Source organism: Colletes gigas, unplaced genomic scaffold (assembly GCF_013123115.1).
Source record: "Colletes gigas isolate AHSC1104 unplaced genomic scaffold, ASM1312311v1 Colletes_gigas_Sc00017, whole genome shotgun sequence".
In the NCBI taxonomy this organism is placed as follows: domain Eukaryota; kingdom Metazoa; phylum Arthropoda; class Insecta; order Hymenoptera; family Colletidae; genus Colletes; species Colletes gigas.
This window is the reverse complement of record NW_025106646.1, coordinates 3,926-17,707: the sequence shown is the minus strand read 5'-3', so window position 1 is coordinate 17,707 and position 13,782 is coordinate 3,926. Positions and strand designations below refer to the sequence as shown.

Genomic DNA, 13,782 nt, shown 5'->3' with positions numbered 1-13,782 from the left:
TGATTTCCTCATTATTTAAGTCCTGGCACCGACGTATGTTTATAATTATGAACTTCATCAGATCTCCAAATATGTACAATAATATGCAATTTTGTCTACTTTTATGGATAATTGAAGAAATTAAATTGGTACAATATTATCTTTTCAAAGATATACGATATCTTATTTTTAAAAGTTAGAGCCAACCATTGATGTGCATTTATTGTATTTATGGTGGCAACAGTTTCTTTGTGTCAACTTCTTTCTTTCATAGGGATATTTAGTATTTTACTACTATCATTAACGTTGTGTAAATTATAACATACCATTTTTTAAACATAACAAATGTCTTACAAAAATTACAAAATCCAACATTAACGATATGCACTTCGTTACACATATCGATCAAATTATCGAACACCTTTATAGTAGACAAAATCGATATTAGGGATGAACAAATTGAAAAATTCATTATTTCAGCTTTGTTACTTAACACAAAACCTACCGATACTTAATGTATATGCTCATCGAATAGCGGATGAAATGCCCTTTAAAATTAGCGTTTGTACAAGTCGATAGCTCCATTAGTTCCGGAGATATAGCGATTTTAGTTTCAAGTCGATGCGGTGGCTAGTTTCGGAGATAGGGTTTGTTTACGTTTCGTTGTTGCGCTCACGAGTTCATTGATCTCGCGCACGCGACAATAGTAAACAGTGCGTAGTAAATTCTTGGAAATACTACGCCGAAATTGGGTCACGACAGTCACGTACGGATCGACAAAAACCAAAAACCATTTCAAAGAGGAAACTTTGCCGCTTCGAACAGCGGCTGAATTATTAATAAAACACTAGTAATTTCAAAACTGCATGCGCCTAAAGTTTAACTATTTTTTTCTAAGATTAGAAACTGAAGACTCTCTCCATTAATCTTTAATCTTATACATATATATTTCCTATTTACATCGAAAGCTAATCAGAATTTGGTACCAAATTTTGTCCACTTCTTTACAAAAAAATATAAATCCTTCAACCGGTCAGATGATCGGTCGTGGAACGTAAGACAGACTACGTATTTTTCTCAGAAAACAATAAGAATAGAAGTGAATATTGTAAAATTCATTGTACGTATACTATAAGAAAAGTCGTGAAGTTAAATGGCGCTAAAATAATATTGTATATTAGAAATTCTAAACTAAATTTTAAAAACGGTCATTTTACCGGTCGCGGTAGGTTAGTGTTAAAGATACATGCGCTTCAAAACGAATCATTTTTCATGAAGTCGGTACAAATCTATCGTATTTTATTTTCTGATATTCGTTTAAATTCTTGCCACTATCAGCACGACGGACTACTTCCATTCTGAATCGATAACTGTGGATTTGATATAGAAATGGTAAAGGAACTATAGCTTGAGTACAAGAATGTTTATCAACGGGTATGATGTGGCATAATAGTGTTCAGTATATTAATCAGTCAAATCATATATAAACTATTTATTAAATCGATAAAGTTAGCAAACTGTACATCAACTGTCGATTCCATTAAAAGTGGGAAATTCAAATTGTATTCATACGGTGGAATAAAAGTATTAAACTATCTTCTGTAACAAAAACGTAATTATGGAATATTTTATTATTATTTTTTGTTTGTATTAAACACTGAGAAGATAATATTTTCTTGTATCGACAATTTCATCAGTATATGTATGATTATTACAGTTTCAAAGCTAACTCCTACTACATATTAATTATGCCTGCACCTCTATCAACTATTAACATTCAATATCCTTTTTGTTTTTGTAATTCAATATTATGATGAATGAAGAAACTGTGTGGCAGGAATTATCAGAAATACTTGCCGATCCCCCAGAAACGAGAAATAAATGTTCGCAATGCAAGTAAGTACATGCATGAATATTAGGTTATGTATAAATAATCGTATTCGATTTAAAAGAAAACGGTACTTCCCCTGTATTATTATAGTCAATAAAAAATTAATATTTGCAGATTTCTTGAAAATAATACGAAGCACGCCATTAATATATTTTTACAGGAGGCCAGTGCCAGTATGTTGGTGTCCTGGATTGCCAAAACACCCTGTATGTCCTGCATCGAAAATAATAATTTTACAGCATCCAGCTGAAGCAAAACGCTGTTTACGAACTGCACCTATGCTTGCATTGGGCCTTGAATCTGGGAAATGCGCAATTTTCAGGTAAGTCTATTAATATATTAAGGATAATGCCAAGAGAGCAGAAACAATGTTATTGCATTCTTAACTTTAGGGGGAAAAAATTTCCATTATCTAAACATGAAGGTTTGACAGAAATTTTGAATGATAAAAATACTATATTGTTATATCCATCTCCTGATGCCGTAGCACTTGATAAATTAAATCCAGTTGGTATCGATGGACAAAAACCATACAATCTTATTTTGTTAGATGGAACTTGGCCACAAGCAAAGGTAGTACATGCAGTACTTTAGACAGTTGTCCTGTTGAAGTTGATGAAGATACAACTACTTTTCACAGGCAATATACCATTCAAGTCCAGCACTTTGTGTGTTGCAAGCATGTAAATTAGTGGGAGTACCAACAAGTGAATATGTTATTAGAACTCAACCTACTGAAGGTTGTTTGTCTACACTTGAAACTGGTGCATTTGCACTTTCAATTTTGGAAGGAGATCCAGAATTAAAGGATAAAATGCTTGGACCCCTACATTATCTCTGCAGGTCAGTTTCTAACACTACAATGTGAAAATGTATTCTATATGACTAATAAATATAAATAATGTAGGTTTCAGTTGGAAAATGGAGCTGTAACTCATCAAAGTAAGGAATTCCTTATTAAACAAAAAACATACCCTAAGCTTATAGGGAGGAGACTAGCTAAACAGTTACGAATGCTACCTGAAGAATCTACATAACAGTTTCTACTAAGTAACTTAATATAATAGACAAAATACTAATTATAGATACTTACAGAGATTCATTCTAGAACAAATGTGTAATTTTGATAAATATGTACAAGGATAGTATTTCATAAAGAGAAACAATTATATAAACAAGTAACGTCTTTAATTTAAAAACATATTTTTATAAATATTGCGTCACGTTATTTCATAGTTTTTGACAACATATGAAAATCACATGTCATATTTCCATGGTGTGGTACAAAGACAAATGACCATTGAAGAACATTTTGTTGTGTAACATTTGTTATGTCTCTAAATAAATGCACACCTTGTCTCGTAAACGGATCCCATGATATCCGTTTACCAGGCTGTATTTCTGTAGTAGGTCCAGAAGATACTGTAATTTCGGAATTCAAATGCCAATCAACCCATAAAGCCACACCATTACATGATCCATTCCTATATTAATTAAAAAAAAAATTAAAAAAAAAACAATAAATATTTGTTTATTATAACCATTAATGTAGAATTCAAAAAAATCTTACTCTAATATAGAAACGGTATTTGAAATATTTATATTTTTATATTCATTTGCATTCTGTGTCAAATCGAATTCTTGAATAATAAAAGGTAAACTTAGTGCCTTAGCAGGGTACTCCCATAATGGTTGAGCTTCTATTGGACTATCACTTTTCTCGCTTGATGCCTACAAAATATTTGAAAACTTAGTCTAATTTTCAAATATTTTTAATAGGTTAACATACCTGAACAAGTTTATCAAATATAGATAAATCAAAACCTTCACAGATTCCAAGCGGTGCCCGTATTTTATGTAAATCTTTAAATTCAACCGCAACACCCATAATTGTTGCTGCAATCGGAATTCTTTCTACTTGAGATGAATATTTTGATGAGAGATACCAGTAATAAAGATTTTCCCATGGTATAATGGAAGTAACAAAATACGGTTCGCCAAAAATTAAATTAATTGTGTTTTCTGGAGGCAAATCATCTACTGATTCAATGATATGTACTTTTTCTGAGAGTTCATTTGCTTTTATAAACATTTCTGTACATTTTCTGGATAGAAAATTGGTCTCTAAAATAAATATTTTCTTTGCGCCTAATTTTATAGCAGCAAGACTTAGTAAACAACTATCTGACAAACATAAACAAACTGTTTCTGATGTAACCTTCTCTTCCAGTGCTTTAATATATTTTTCATTTCGTTTTTCATCATTTAATTGTCCTATACGTGTTCTACAATAAGCTACGTGAACACCGCAACTGCAGATAGGTCTTTTACAATCTGGTATTTCACTTCTGCAAATGAGGAACTATAGAAAACAGTCAAACGAGAGACAAATACAGGTATCCCTCGAGTTACACGGTACTTCAGGCAACTTTATTTAAAAAAAAAATGTATGTATGTAATTATAGATGAATGTTTTTAAATAAAAAAGATAATAGGTATTTCACAATAGTTTGTATATATTTCAAAATATTTCAGAGACTAATTCTGAGTCTCGACTTACGCGGAACCAATTAATATCGTAACTCGAGGGATACCTCTAATAAAATAAATACAATGCTCAAATCAGCATACATTGATTCATTTATCAATTGAAACCAAAGAGAATATTCATCATGATATCCAATCAAACTAATTCCGTTGTCAGCAATGACTGATGTTTCTATAGGTAAGTAATAGATAGCTTGCATCCAGTGATCCCTCCAAGGTATTAAATCTGCTATTTTTGTAAGACTTATACCTTCATCTTGTAACTTTTTTGTATTAGGATGTTCCCATACTGGTGCACAACTTAACAAAACCTATACAAAAGCTGTTTAGCAATAACCTTAGAGAATTCTTTCATATTTAATTATTACCTGATTGTCTATATCCATATTTAAATCCCACCACATGAAAATAGCATGTGCTGTACCAGTTGAAGTTGGTTTTACACGCAAGCATACTTTCTCATCATACTGTAGAGGTGTTTTACCAGACAAATCAAATCTAAAGTATTTAGTTTATATCTCATGATTATGTGAAATATTCTTAGCATATTGTACTTTCAAGTTATACATCTATATATTTACCTAAAAATAGCCTGAGGTGGTAATAATGGTTTAAATGCATTACGAGGAAATTCTGTTAATTGTATATCATGTACTGCAGCTGCTCCAAAACAAGACTTTACACAATGTGGTGTACTTAACAAGTATTTGTTTTTGTATTGTATCGGTTGTATTGTATTCCACGCATGTATAGCTGGACTCTCAACAACTTGTACCCAAACAGTAGCAGTATGTGGTACTACTATACTATTCTCCTAAGAAAACAAATACATATTAAACCTAAATTATATACCTGTATATAAATTAAGGAGATAGTATTTGTACTTCAAGGAGATATTCATGAGCATGACGAAACGTAGAAAGAGCTCCTTCTCCGATAAGTTCAGTATCAAATACTTCTGTAACTAAAATGTTTGCTTTCTTAACCATATCACCATCCTTTCCCACTGTCATTTTTGTAGAACGTTTGTGTATTAATTTGATCTTATTTTCAAAACCATTTTCTTCTATTATTTTTATAGCACATTTAGCCATTGGTGTAAAAGCCTAAAAATAGTCTTCAGGTTTCCAACTTGTAAACACATAAGTTTCAATTTGCAAATATAGTTTTAACAATTTCCCTGAAGAAACTTTTCACCTCGCATGCTGTTACACTATCTGCCCCACATTTGGCAGCCATCATTGACAATAACCCAGTACCAGTTCCTATATCAATTACATTAGCTTCTTCTCCAGTTTGATGCTTTCTTTCAATTGCAGTTTTAAGAGCAACGTAATATTTTTCATTCTACCATCATAATTGAATAGTTTAGTTTTATGAACATCCAGGCAGTACAAAACAATTTTCAATATATGTAATACATGGTACTAACTCTTTCATGGTCGTGTAACATATCAGCAAATGCTGATCTAGCAACTTCTTGATGATAATCATAATTTTCATCTTTTTCTTCCCAAGTAATAATACCGGTTAAAGGATTTAGACACTGAGTAAAAATACTCATGTTGCGCATAACAATTAACTGACTCACAGGAAATCGAAACATATACTTTTTCCAAAGTAACTTCTCAATTTCTAAAAATATAAAACTTTACATTTAGCTAATTAAAACTATCATAAAGAATAAACACAAAATAAACAAAAATTCACAAAAAAGTATATTTACAAATAACTTTATTTGAAAATATCAAATACAAATTAAACAGTAGGATATACTAAATTAAGGATATGAACAATGGATGGATACAATTGTATTAAGGTTCGTTAAACAATTATAACCACAAAGAAACGGTATAATGGAACAAAAGTACTACTTCTACAACGTATTATAATAAATTTCATCCACTCTCTGAATATGACAAATGTAAGCTACAACACGTGTAATTGTGTACGTCATATAATATGTAAATATACGTAGATGGACTTTTGAGATGACAATTCTTCGTTGTCATCTACCATATCAATTGAGTGAACCAGGCATACAAATAGATGTTCCATCCAATGTACTTTTTCGGCTCATTTCTCTGGGGGAGCCCCATTACATTTCCATGCTATTCACGACGTTACCAACAGACTATAGAAAACGATCACAGCGCTTATTATGATACGAAATGAAATTACCGGAATTCTTTTATTTTAACTTGTCCAGATTTGAGTATCAATCAATTAATTTCATTGGAGTAATCAATGGATTAAAGGATGTGATTGAAAATTTAGTTGTCAGAAGTAAGTCACGATTAATTATTTCAATATTAAATCCAACTATTGATTCAGAATGGAATTAAACTATAACGCTATGAACTATAAGAATTAAAACTAAATGTGACGAGAATTACGATTTGATAACCGATCGAAGTATTGATCGCTTTGAATCTGACGAAGAAGCTATATTTATATTAAACTGTACGAGGAACACCATAACCGAATCCTAACCAACCTCCTTTTATGAAGAATTTTTACGAGAAACGATGACCGTGATTACATCGATCGTTCGAAGAACCAACAGACAATACAGGAGTTTTCAGAAGAATTTCAACAGTATTTCCAAATACTTAATTTACAATGTGTAACATATAAGACAAAAACCAGTATCGTCAACTTGTACTAAATTCAAAAGAAACCGTAAGTAAACCATTCATAAAAATATAATATAAGAAGTGTATATGTATATGTCTAAACCGAGGAACGCTGACACGAGGAAAGAATATTATCGTAGGTGTCGATGATGAAAGTGTATAGATTAAGAAGAAATGCACCCGATAAGGGAATTATTTAGCCAGACGCCGAAACGCGTCCGAGGATCTGCTCCTCGACATGCGCAGCAAAAGGGGATCACCGTGTCGGTGAATTTGTTTATAATAGATAAGAGTCAAGAGAGTTCGACTTCGGCAGTAAAGAGACGCTCTGCATCGAACTTGCGTCGACAATATTTATCTTATCATTTGTACGTTTATGTTCTTTGTGTACTTTGTTAAATAATTTGCATAATATTAAATAATATAGTTATATCTCCATATTAAAAGTGTCCGAATATTTGAATCTGACCACAGGCCAGAACCCATTCCTGACATCCTTAAAATAAAATGAAAGATCTCCCGAAAGCAGCCACGTAGAGTGTTTTGTTATGCGCAACTCTACTGAATAATAGTTAAAAAAGTAGTTAAAATGATCAGGTACAGCCGTCCCACGCTGTTGAGAATAACAGTTGATGCAGCTGCTTCGTGATTCCTGGACCCTACCCTGAAAAGCAAACGCGAAAAAATAATCGCAACACTAAAAACAATAGCGATCTAATTCATGTCAATTCCAACTCGTAATGTTACTGCAAACCGAGATTAATGTTTACAGGTAACGCTACTCTGAAAGAAAACGCGAAAATATTCATTGTTCGCAACGCTAAAAGTAATCGCGATAAGTTTGAATTATTCGCAACGCTACCTTGAAATCAAACACGATCGTTCGTATTTCGCAACACTAATGAAAACCGCGACTTGTCCAAAAACAGTGGCCGTTGTGGTACCAAGTACCATCTGAAAATCTACAATTACTACAACTACAAACGAATACAGTGACAAAGTAGTAACATAGAATGATTTTCCATCCTCATCCGAAGATGAAAATGAAAAACCATTTGTTGCAGCCCACTCTTGAGACAGTTTGTCAGGGCCTCTTCGACTCATCGAGTCTTTTCTTTCTTCGGCGGTCCTGCCGAAGCCTGAAACTTAAGCCTAGACTCGAGATTCCGTGCAATACACAGCCGGGTGTGGAGAAACTCGAGCGGGACGAGCGTTTCGAGAAACCTTCCGCGACAGAGAACGCGACCGCGAAGAGCGACTTTAAAGTCACGCGATTCGAAGAATCGAAAGTAAAACCAAAACAAACGATAGCATCAGTTTGGATCGGTTAACGTTTCAACTCTCCAAATCGAACTACAGGAACAGGTCTGCCACGGAAATAATATCTGTGATAGTCCCTATAATCCTGACCCTACCTACTTAGGTCTAAACACACACACCAGAAAGTAAGCTACCTACCTACCTAATCCCATATTTAAAAATAGCAAAACGCATTCTCGCAAACAAGCACTCCACGGTTCTCACACATAATGTCCGGGCGCGGCCTAAACTAGGGAGGAAGCCCCGGGGTTCCTCCGACACTCGGACATTGCAAACATTCACACTCTAAGGTACGTACCAATTTCCTGAAATCGGCTGACAAAGGCTAGTGACTATTGCGTTTTAATTTTACATAGTCTGATAAAACTATTCGTTACGTCGTACATGTCCGTGAACTCTTCGACAGACATTCCTTACAGATCGTCGTCGGCACATAATTCGAGGGGTCTACAATTTCTTGTACCCATCTCGAGAAAATGTCGTAAAATTCTCAAGCTAATATTATTAATTATTCAAAAATTATTTGAAAAATAAGAAATAAAAATTTAATAATTTTATTTAATTTCGTAAAAATATATTATTACAAAATACAATTTCATTTTTAAAGTATAATAAATTTTTAAACGACGCAATTTCCACGTCCAAACCACACACACACACACACACACGGGGAAAGTACGTCGTTCACAGTACGTGTTTTAATTTTACATTGTCTGATAAAAGATATTTTACCCGTGTACCCATATGCTGTCGTTACGTCGTACGTGTCCGTGTGCTCTTCGACAGACATACCTTGGAGATCGTCATCGGCACATAATTCGAGGGGTCTACAATTTCTTGTACCCATCTCGAGAAAAGTCGTCAAGTCGTTGAAAAAATCCCCAAGCTAATAATATTAGCCATTTTATAATTATTCGAAAAATAAGAAATAATATGTCGTCCGTGTGCTCTTCGATAGACAATCCTTACAGGTCGTCGTCGGCACATAATTCGAGGGGTCTACAATTTCTTGTACCCATCTCGAGAAAATGTCGTCAAGTCGTTGTAAAAATCTCAAGCCAATATTATTAATTACTCAAAAATTATTCGGAAAATAAGAAATAAAAGTTTAATAATTTTATTTGATTTCATAAAAATATATTATTACAAAATACAATTTCATTTTTGAAAGTATAATAAATTTTTAAACGACGCAATTTCCACGTCCTAACCACACACACACACACACACACACGGGGAAAGTACGTCGTTCACAGTACGCGTTTTAATTTTACATTGTCTGATAAAAGATATTTTACCCGTGTACCCATATGCTGTCGTTACGTCGTACGTGTCCGTGTGCTCTTCGACAGACATACCTTGGAGATCGTCATCGGCACATAATTCGAGGGGTCTACAATTTCTTGTACCCATCTCGAGAAAATGTCAAGTCGTTGAAAAAATCCCCAAGCTAATAATATTAGCCATTTTATAATTATTCGAAAAATAAGAAATAATATGTCGTCCGTGTGCTCTTCGATAGACAATCCTTACAGGTCGTCGTCGGCACATAATTCGAGGGGTCTACAATTTCTTGTACCCATCTCGAGAAAATGTCGTCAAGTCGTTGTAAAAATCTCAAGCCAATATTATTAATTACTCAAAAATTATTCGGAAAATAAGAAATAAAAGTTTAATAATTTTATTTGATTTCATAAAAATATATTATTACGAAATACAATTTCATTTTTGAAGTATAATAAATTTTTAAACGACGCAATTTCCACGTCCTAACCACACACACACCACACACACATGGGGAAAGTACGTCGTTCACAGTACGCGTTTAAATTTTACATTGTCTGATAAAAGATATTTTACCCGTGTACCCATATGCTGTCGTTACGTCGTACGTGTCCGTGTGCTCTTCGACAGACACACCTTGGAGATCGTCATCGGCACATAATTCGAGGGGTCTACAATTTCTTGTACCCATCTCGAGAAAACGTCGTCAAGTCGTTGAAAAAATCCCCAAGCTAATAATATTAGCCATTCTATAATTATTCGAAAAATAAGAAATAATATGTCGTCCGTGTGCTCTTCGATAGACAATCCTTACAGGTCGTCGTCGGCACATAATTCGAGGGGTCTACAATTTCTTGTACCCATCTCGAGAAAATGTCGTCAAGTCGTTGTAAAAATCTCAAGCCAATATTATTAATTACTCAAAAATTATTCGGAAAATAAGAAATAAAAGTTTAATAATTTTATTTGATTTCATAAAAATATATTATTACGAAATACAATTTCATTTTTGAAGTATAATAAATTTTTAAACGACGCAATTTCCACGTCCCAACCACACAACACACACACACACACACATGGGGAAAGTACGTCGTGCACAGTACGCGTTTTAATTTTACATTGTCTGACAAAAGATATTTTATATGTATCCCAAGCTAATATTATTAATTATTCAAAAACTATTTCGAAAAATAAGAAATAATGGTTTAATAATTTTATTTGATTTCATAAAAACATATTATTACGAAATTGCAATTTCATTTTTAAGGATAATAAGTTTTTAAACGACGCACATCCACATCCTAACCACACGCACACACATGTGGGATGTACGTCGTGCACAGTACACTAACGCAATGTCAGCCGCTAATAAAATATACTATTATAGTCATCGTGCTCATTGCCTTTACTCATGCAAGTAGCACCTGAGCACTTGGATGAGTTCAGCCAACGAACACGGAAAAATAACCTGAAAATCCTGAACTAAAAATTTGATATATATTAATATTGAGAATTTTATTATGAAAGAAAATTGTTGCCTTCAAAGTTTGATTATTTAAAAGAAAAAATTTAATTAAGATTTAACAAGAAAATAATTTAATTCAAAAGTTTAAAATAATTCATTCAAGTAATTTTAAATTTATTAATTTATTAATGAAAATATTCAACTAGCCTTGGTACCATTCCGTCATCAAAGTAAATTTGTTAAAATATGAAAACAGCATAGAATGTACATTACTTTGATTCAGATCTGCCCATCAGAAATCTATCCATCGCGAAATGTTTTCTTGTACATGAAATGTTAGGTTTTCTACTAAAAACCAAGTACAAAATTAATCGGATATACTGGTCTCCTATTCTGAAGGAGAGAGATATTCCCTCGTAAGAGTCGGTTTCCTGTTTATACAAAGATGCGATAGGACCTCGCATAAACACAGGGGAGATATTGGTCTCCAACGCCGCAGTTCGTGCAGTTAAGATGAAATTCATAATATTTTTCAACGAACAACGAAAGACTATAGTATCCTTCATAGATAATCATGAAAGTATATTTTAAAGTGAAGTGAAAGAAATATAAATAACGATCACTATTCAATATGTGAACAATATTATCAATAGAATCATTATTGCATAATCAATGTATTCAAAAGTAAAAACATTTCCATATTGGATTCATATTATATACATTTTTGTGTAATTTCATTTTGATATTACAGAATTACATGCTTAATTTTACATGGAGCATTTACCACCTTAAAAAACGCGGAGTACAAGAAAACCCTGAACTAAATAACAAAACAGTAAAAGTTACTACTCGCGGGTATGAAAATACCCGCGGTCACTATATTCGCCAACCACGTATACAATCAGTCACCGGTGTCGATTCGGACCTTTCGTCCTTCGACATGATCGGGGACCGAAGGAACAAAACAATTCATGCGACTCACCAATCGTTGAGTGCGATCAAATAATACCGTCGTTGATGATGTTGTCCACTGACTCTGGTCCAATGTATGTCATCGGCGAAGTCGCCTGCATTGTCCTGCTGGATTTGTGGATGGAATGATGAAATCTAGGGAAACTGTGGAAAAGTAGAACAAATTGGAAACGGTCATAAACATTTCTGAAAGAAAAATTGGGATCAGAAATAAGAAACAATTAAGTAAGCACTAGTGTGTTTCCCTACTTTATTTTATCCTTCTTACTTTTCTGTTTCCAATTGGAAATACTGTGCTTTTCATGAAAGCAACTGTTCAATTTATTATAATTTAATAATATAAGATTTTCTTAAAACACAGTCTTTCCTTTGAGACACAGGAAAGTAAGAAGAAAACAAGGAAGTAGAAAAGCACACTAGTGCTTACTTAAATGTTTCTTATTCATATAACATATTATTTTCAAATTCAACAAATTATTTCTAATATAACACAGGATTTCCTATGAGAAACAGAAAAGTAAGAAGAAAACAAGAAAGTAGAAAAGCACACTAGTGCTTACTTAATTGTTTCTTTTCAATATAATATAAAATATTTAAATTCAGCAGGTACTTTTATTAAAACTCAATAACTCCCTTGAGAAACAGTAAAGTGAGATCAAGAAAAGAAAGTCGGTAAGCCCACCAGTGATTATTCAATTGTTTATTAATAATATAGTATAATATATCCAAATTCAACAGTTAGTTTTATTACAACACAGAATTTCCAAGGAGAAAGAGAAAAGTAAGAAGAAGAAAGAAAGAAACAAAAGAAAGTAGGAGAGCACATTTATGCTTATTTAATTGTTTCTTATTAATTAAATATAATACTTTCAAATTCAACAAATTATTTCTATTAAAACACAGAATTTCCTATGAGAAACAGAAAAGTAAGAAGAAAACAAGAAAGTAGGAAAGCACACTAGTGCTTACTTAATTGTTTCTTTTCAATACAATATAAAATATATAAATTCAGCAGATACTTTTATTAAAACTCAATAACTCCCTTGAGAAACAGTAAAGTGAGATCAAGAAAAGAAAGTAGGAAAGCCCACCAGTGATTATTCAATTGTTTATTAATAATATAGCATAATATATTCAAATTCAACAGTTAGTTTTATTACAACACAGAATTTCCAAAGAGAAACAGAAAAGTAAGAAGAGGAAAGAAAGAAAGAAAGAAAGTAGGAAAGCACATTTGTGCTTATTTAATTGTTTCTTATTAATTAAATATACTCCTTCAAATTCAACAAATTATTTCTATTATAACACAGGATTTCCTATGGGAAACAGAAAAGTAAGAAGAAAACAAGAAAGTAGAAAAGTACACTAGTGCTTAGTTAATTGTTTCTTTCCAATATAATATAAAATATTCAAATTCAACAGTTACTTTTATTAAAACACAGTATCTCCCTTGAGAAACAGTAAAGTTAGATCAAGAAAAGGAAGTAGGAATGCCCACCAGTGATTATTCAATTGTTTATTAATAATAGAGTATAATATATTCAAATTCAACAGTTAGTTTTATTACAACACAGAATTTCCAAAGAGAAACATAAAAGTAAGAAGAGGAAAGAAAGAAAGAAAGAAAGTAGGAAAGCACATTTGTGCTTATTTAATTGTTTCTTATTAATTAAATATAATACTTT

At 32.6% G+C, this 13,782-nt stretch overlaps 2 protein-coding genes across 6 annotated transcripts; one reads left to right on the top strand and one right to left on the bottom strand.

The window, feature by feature from the left end:
* Positions 1–1,413: 1,413 nt before the first annotated feature.
* On the top strand, positions 1,414–3,028 carry LOC122400337 (tRNA-uridine aminocarboxypropyltransferase 2). 4 transcript variants are annotated; one of them, XM_043401742.1, is made up of 6 exons: positions 1,414–1,591; positions 1,697–1,875; positions 2,034–2,192; positions 2,263–2,443; positions 2,511–2,713; positions 2,778–3,028. In XM_043401742.1, exons 2-6 carry the CDS (start codon positions 1,790–1,792, stop codon positions 2,905–2,907), a joined length of 759 nt encoding a protein of 252 aa, XP_043257677.1. In that variant the 5' UTR covers positions 1,414–1,591; positions 1,697–1,789; the 3' UTR covers positions 2,908–3,028. The 4 variants fall into 4 exon arrangements, with proteins under 4 accessions (XP_043257677.1, XP_043257676.1, XP_043257675.1 ...); XM_043401741.1 differs by having other exon boundaries at positions 2,031–2,192; XM_043401740.1 differs by having other exon boundaries at positions 1,985–2,192.
* A 9-nt stretch (positions 3,029–3,037) lies between these two features.
* Positions 3,038–6,340, bottom strand: LOC122400336 (protein arginine N-methyltransferase 7). Of its 2 annotated transcripts, none has more exons than XM_043401738.1 (10): positions 6,292–6,340; positions 5,850–6,052; positions 5,615–5,764; positions 5,302–5,523; positions 4,999–5,231; positions 4,786–4,915; positions 4,502–4,728; positions 3,660–4,218; positions 3,441–3,601; positions 3,038–3,354 (listed from the first exon to the last, which is right to left on the bottom strand). In XM_043401738.1, the coding sequence occupies exons 1-10, from the start codon at positions 6,317–6,319 to the stop codon at positions 3,096–3,098; spliced, it is 2,172 nt and encodes a 723-aa protein (XP_043257673.1). In that variant the 5' UTR covers positions 6,320–6,340; the 3' UTR covers positions 3,038–3,095. The 2 variants fall into 2 exon arrangements, with proteins under 2 accessions (XP_043257673.1, XP_043257674.1); XM_043401739.1 differs by having other exon boundaries at positions 6,144–6,327.
* Between the last annotated feature and the right edge of the window lie 7,442 nt (positions 6,341–13,782).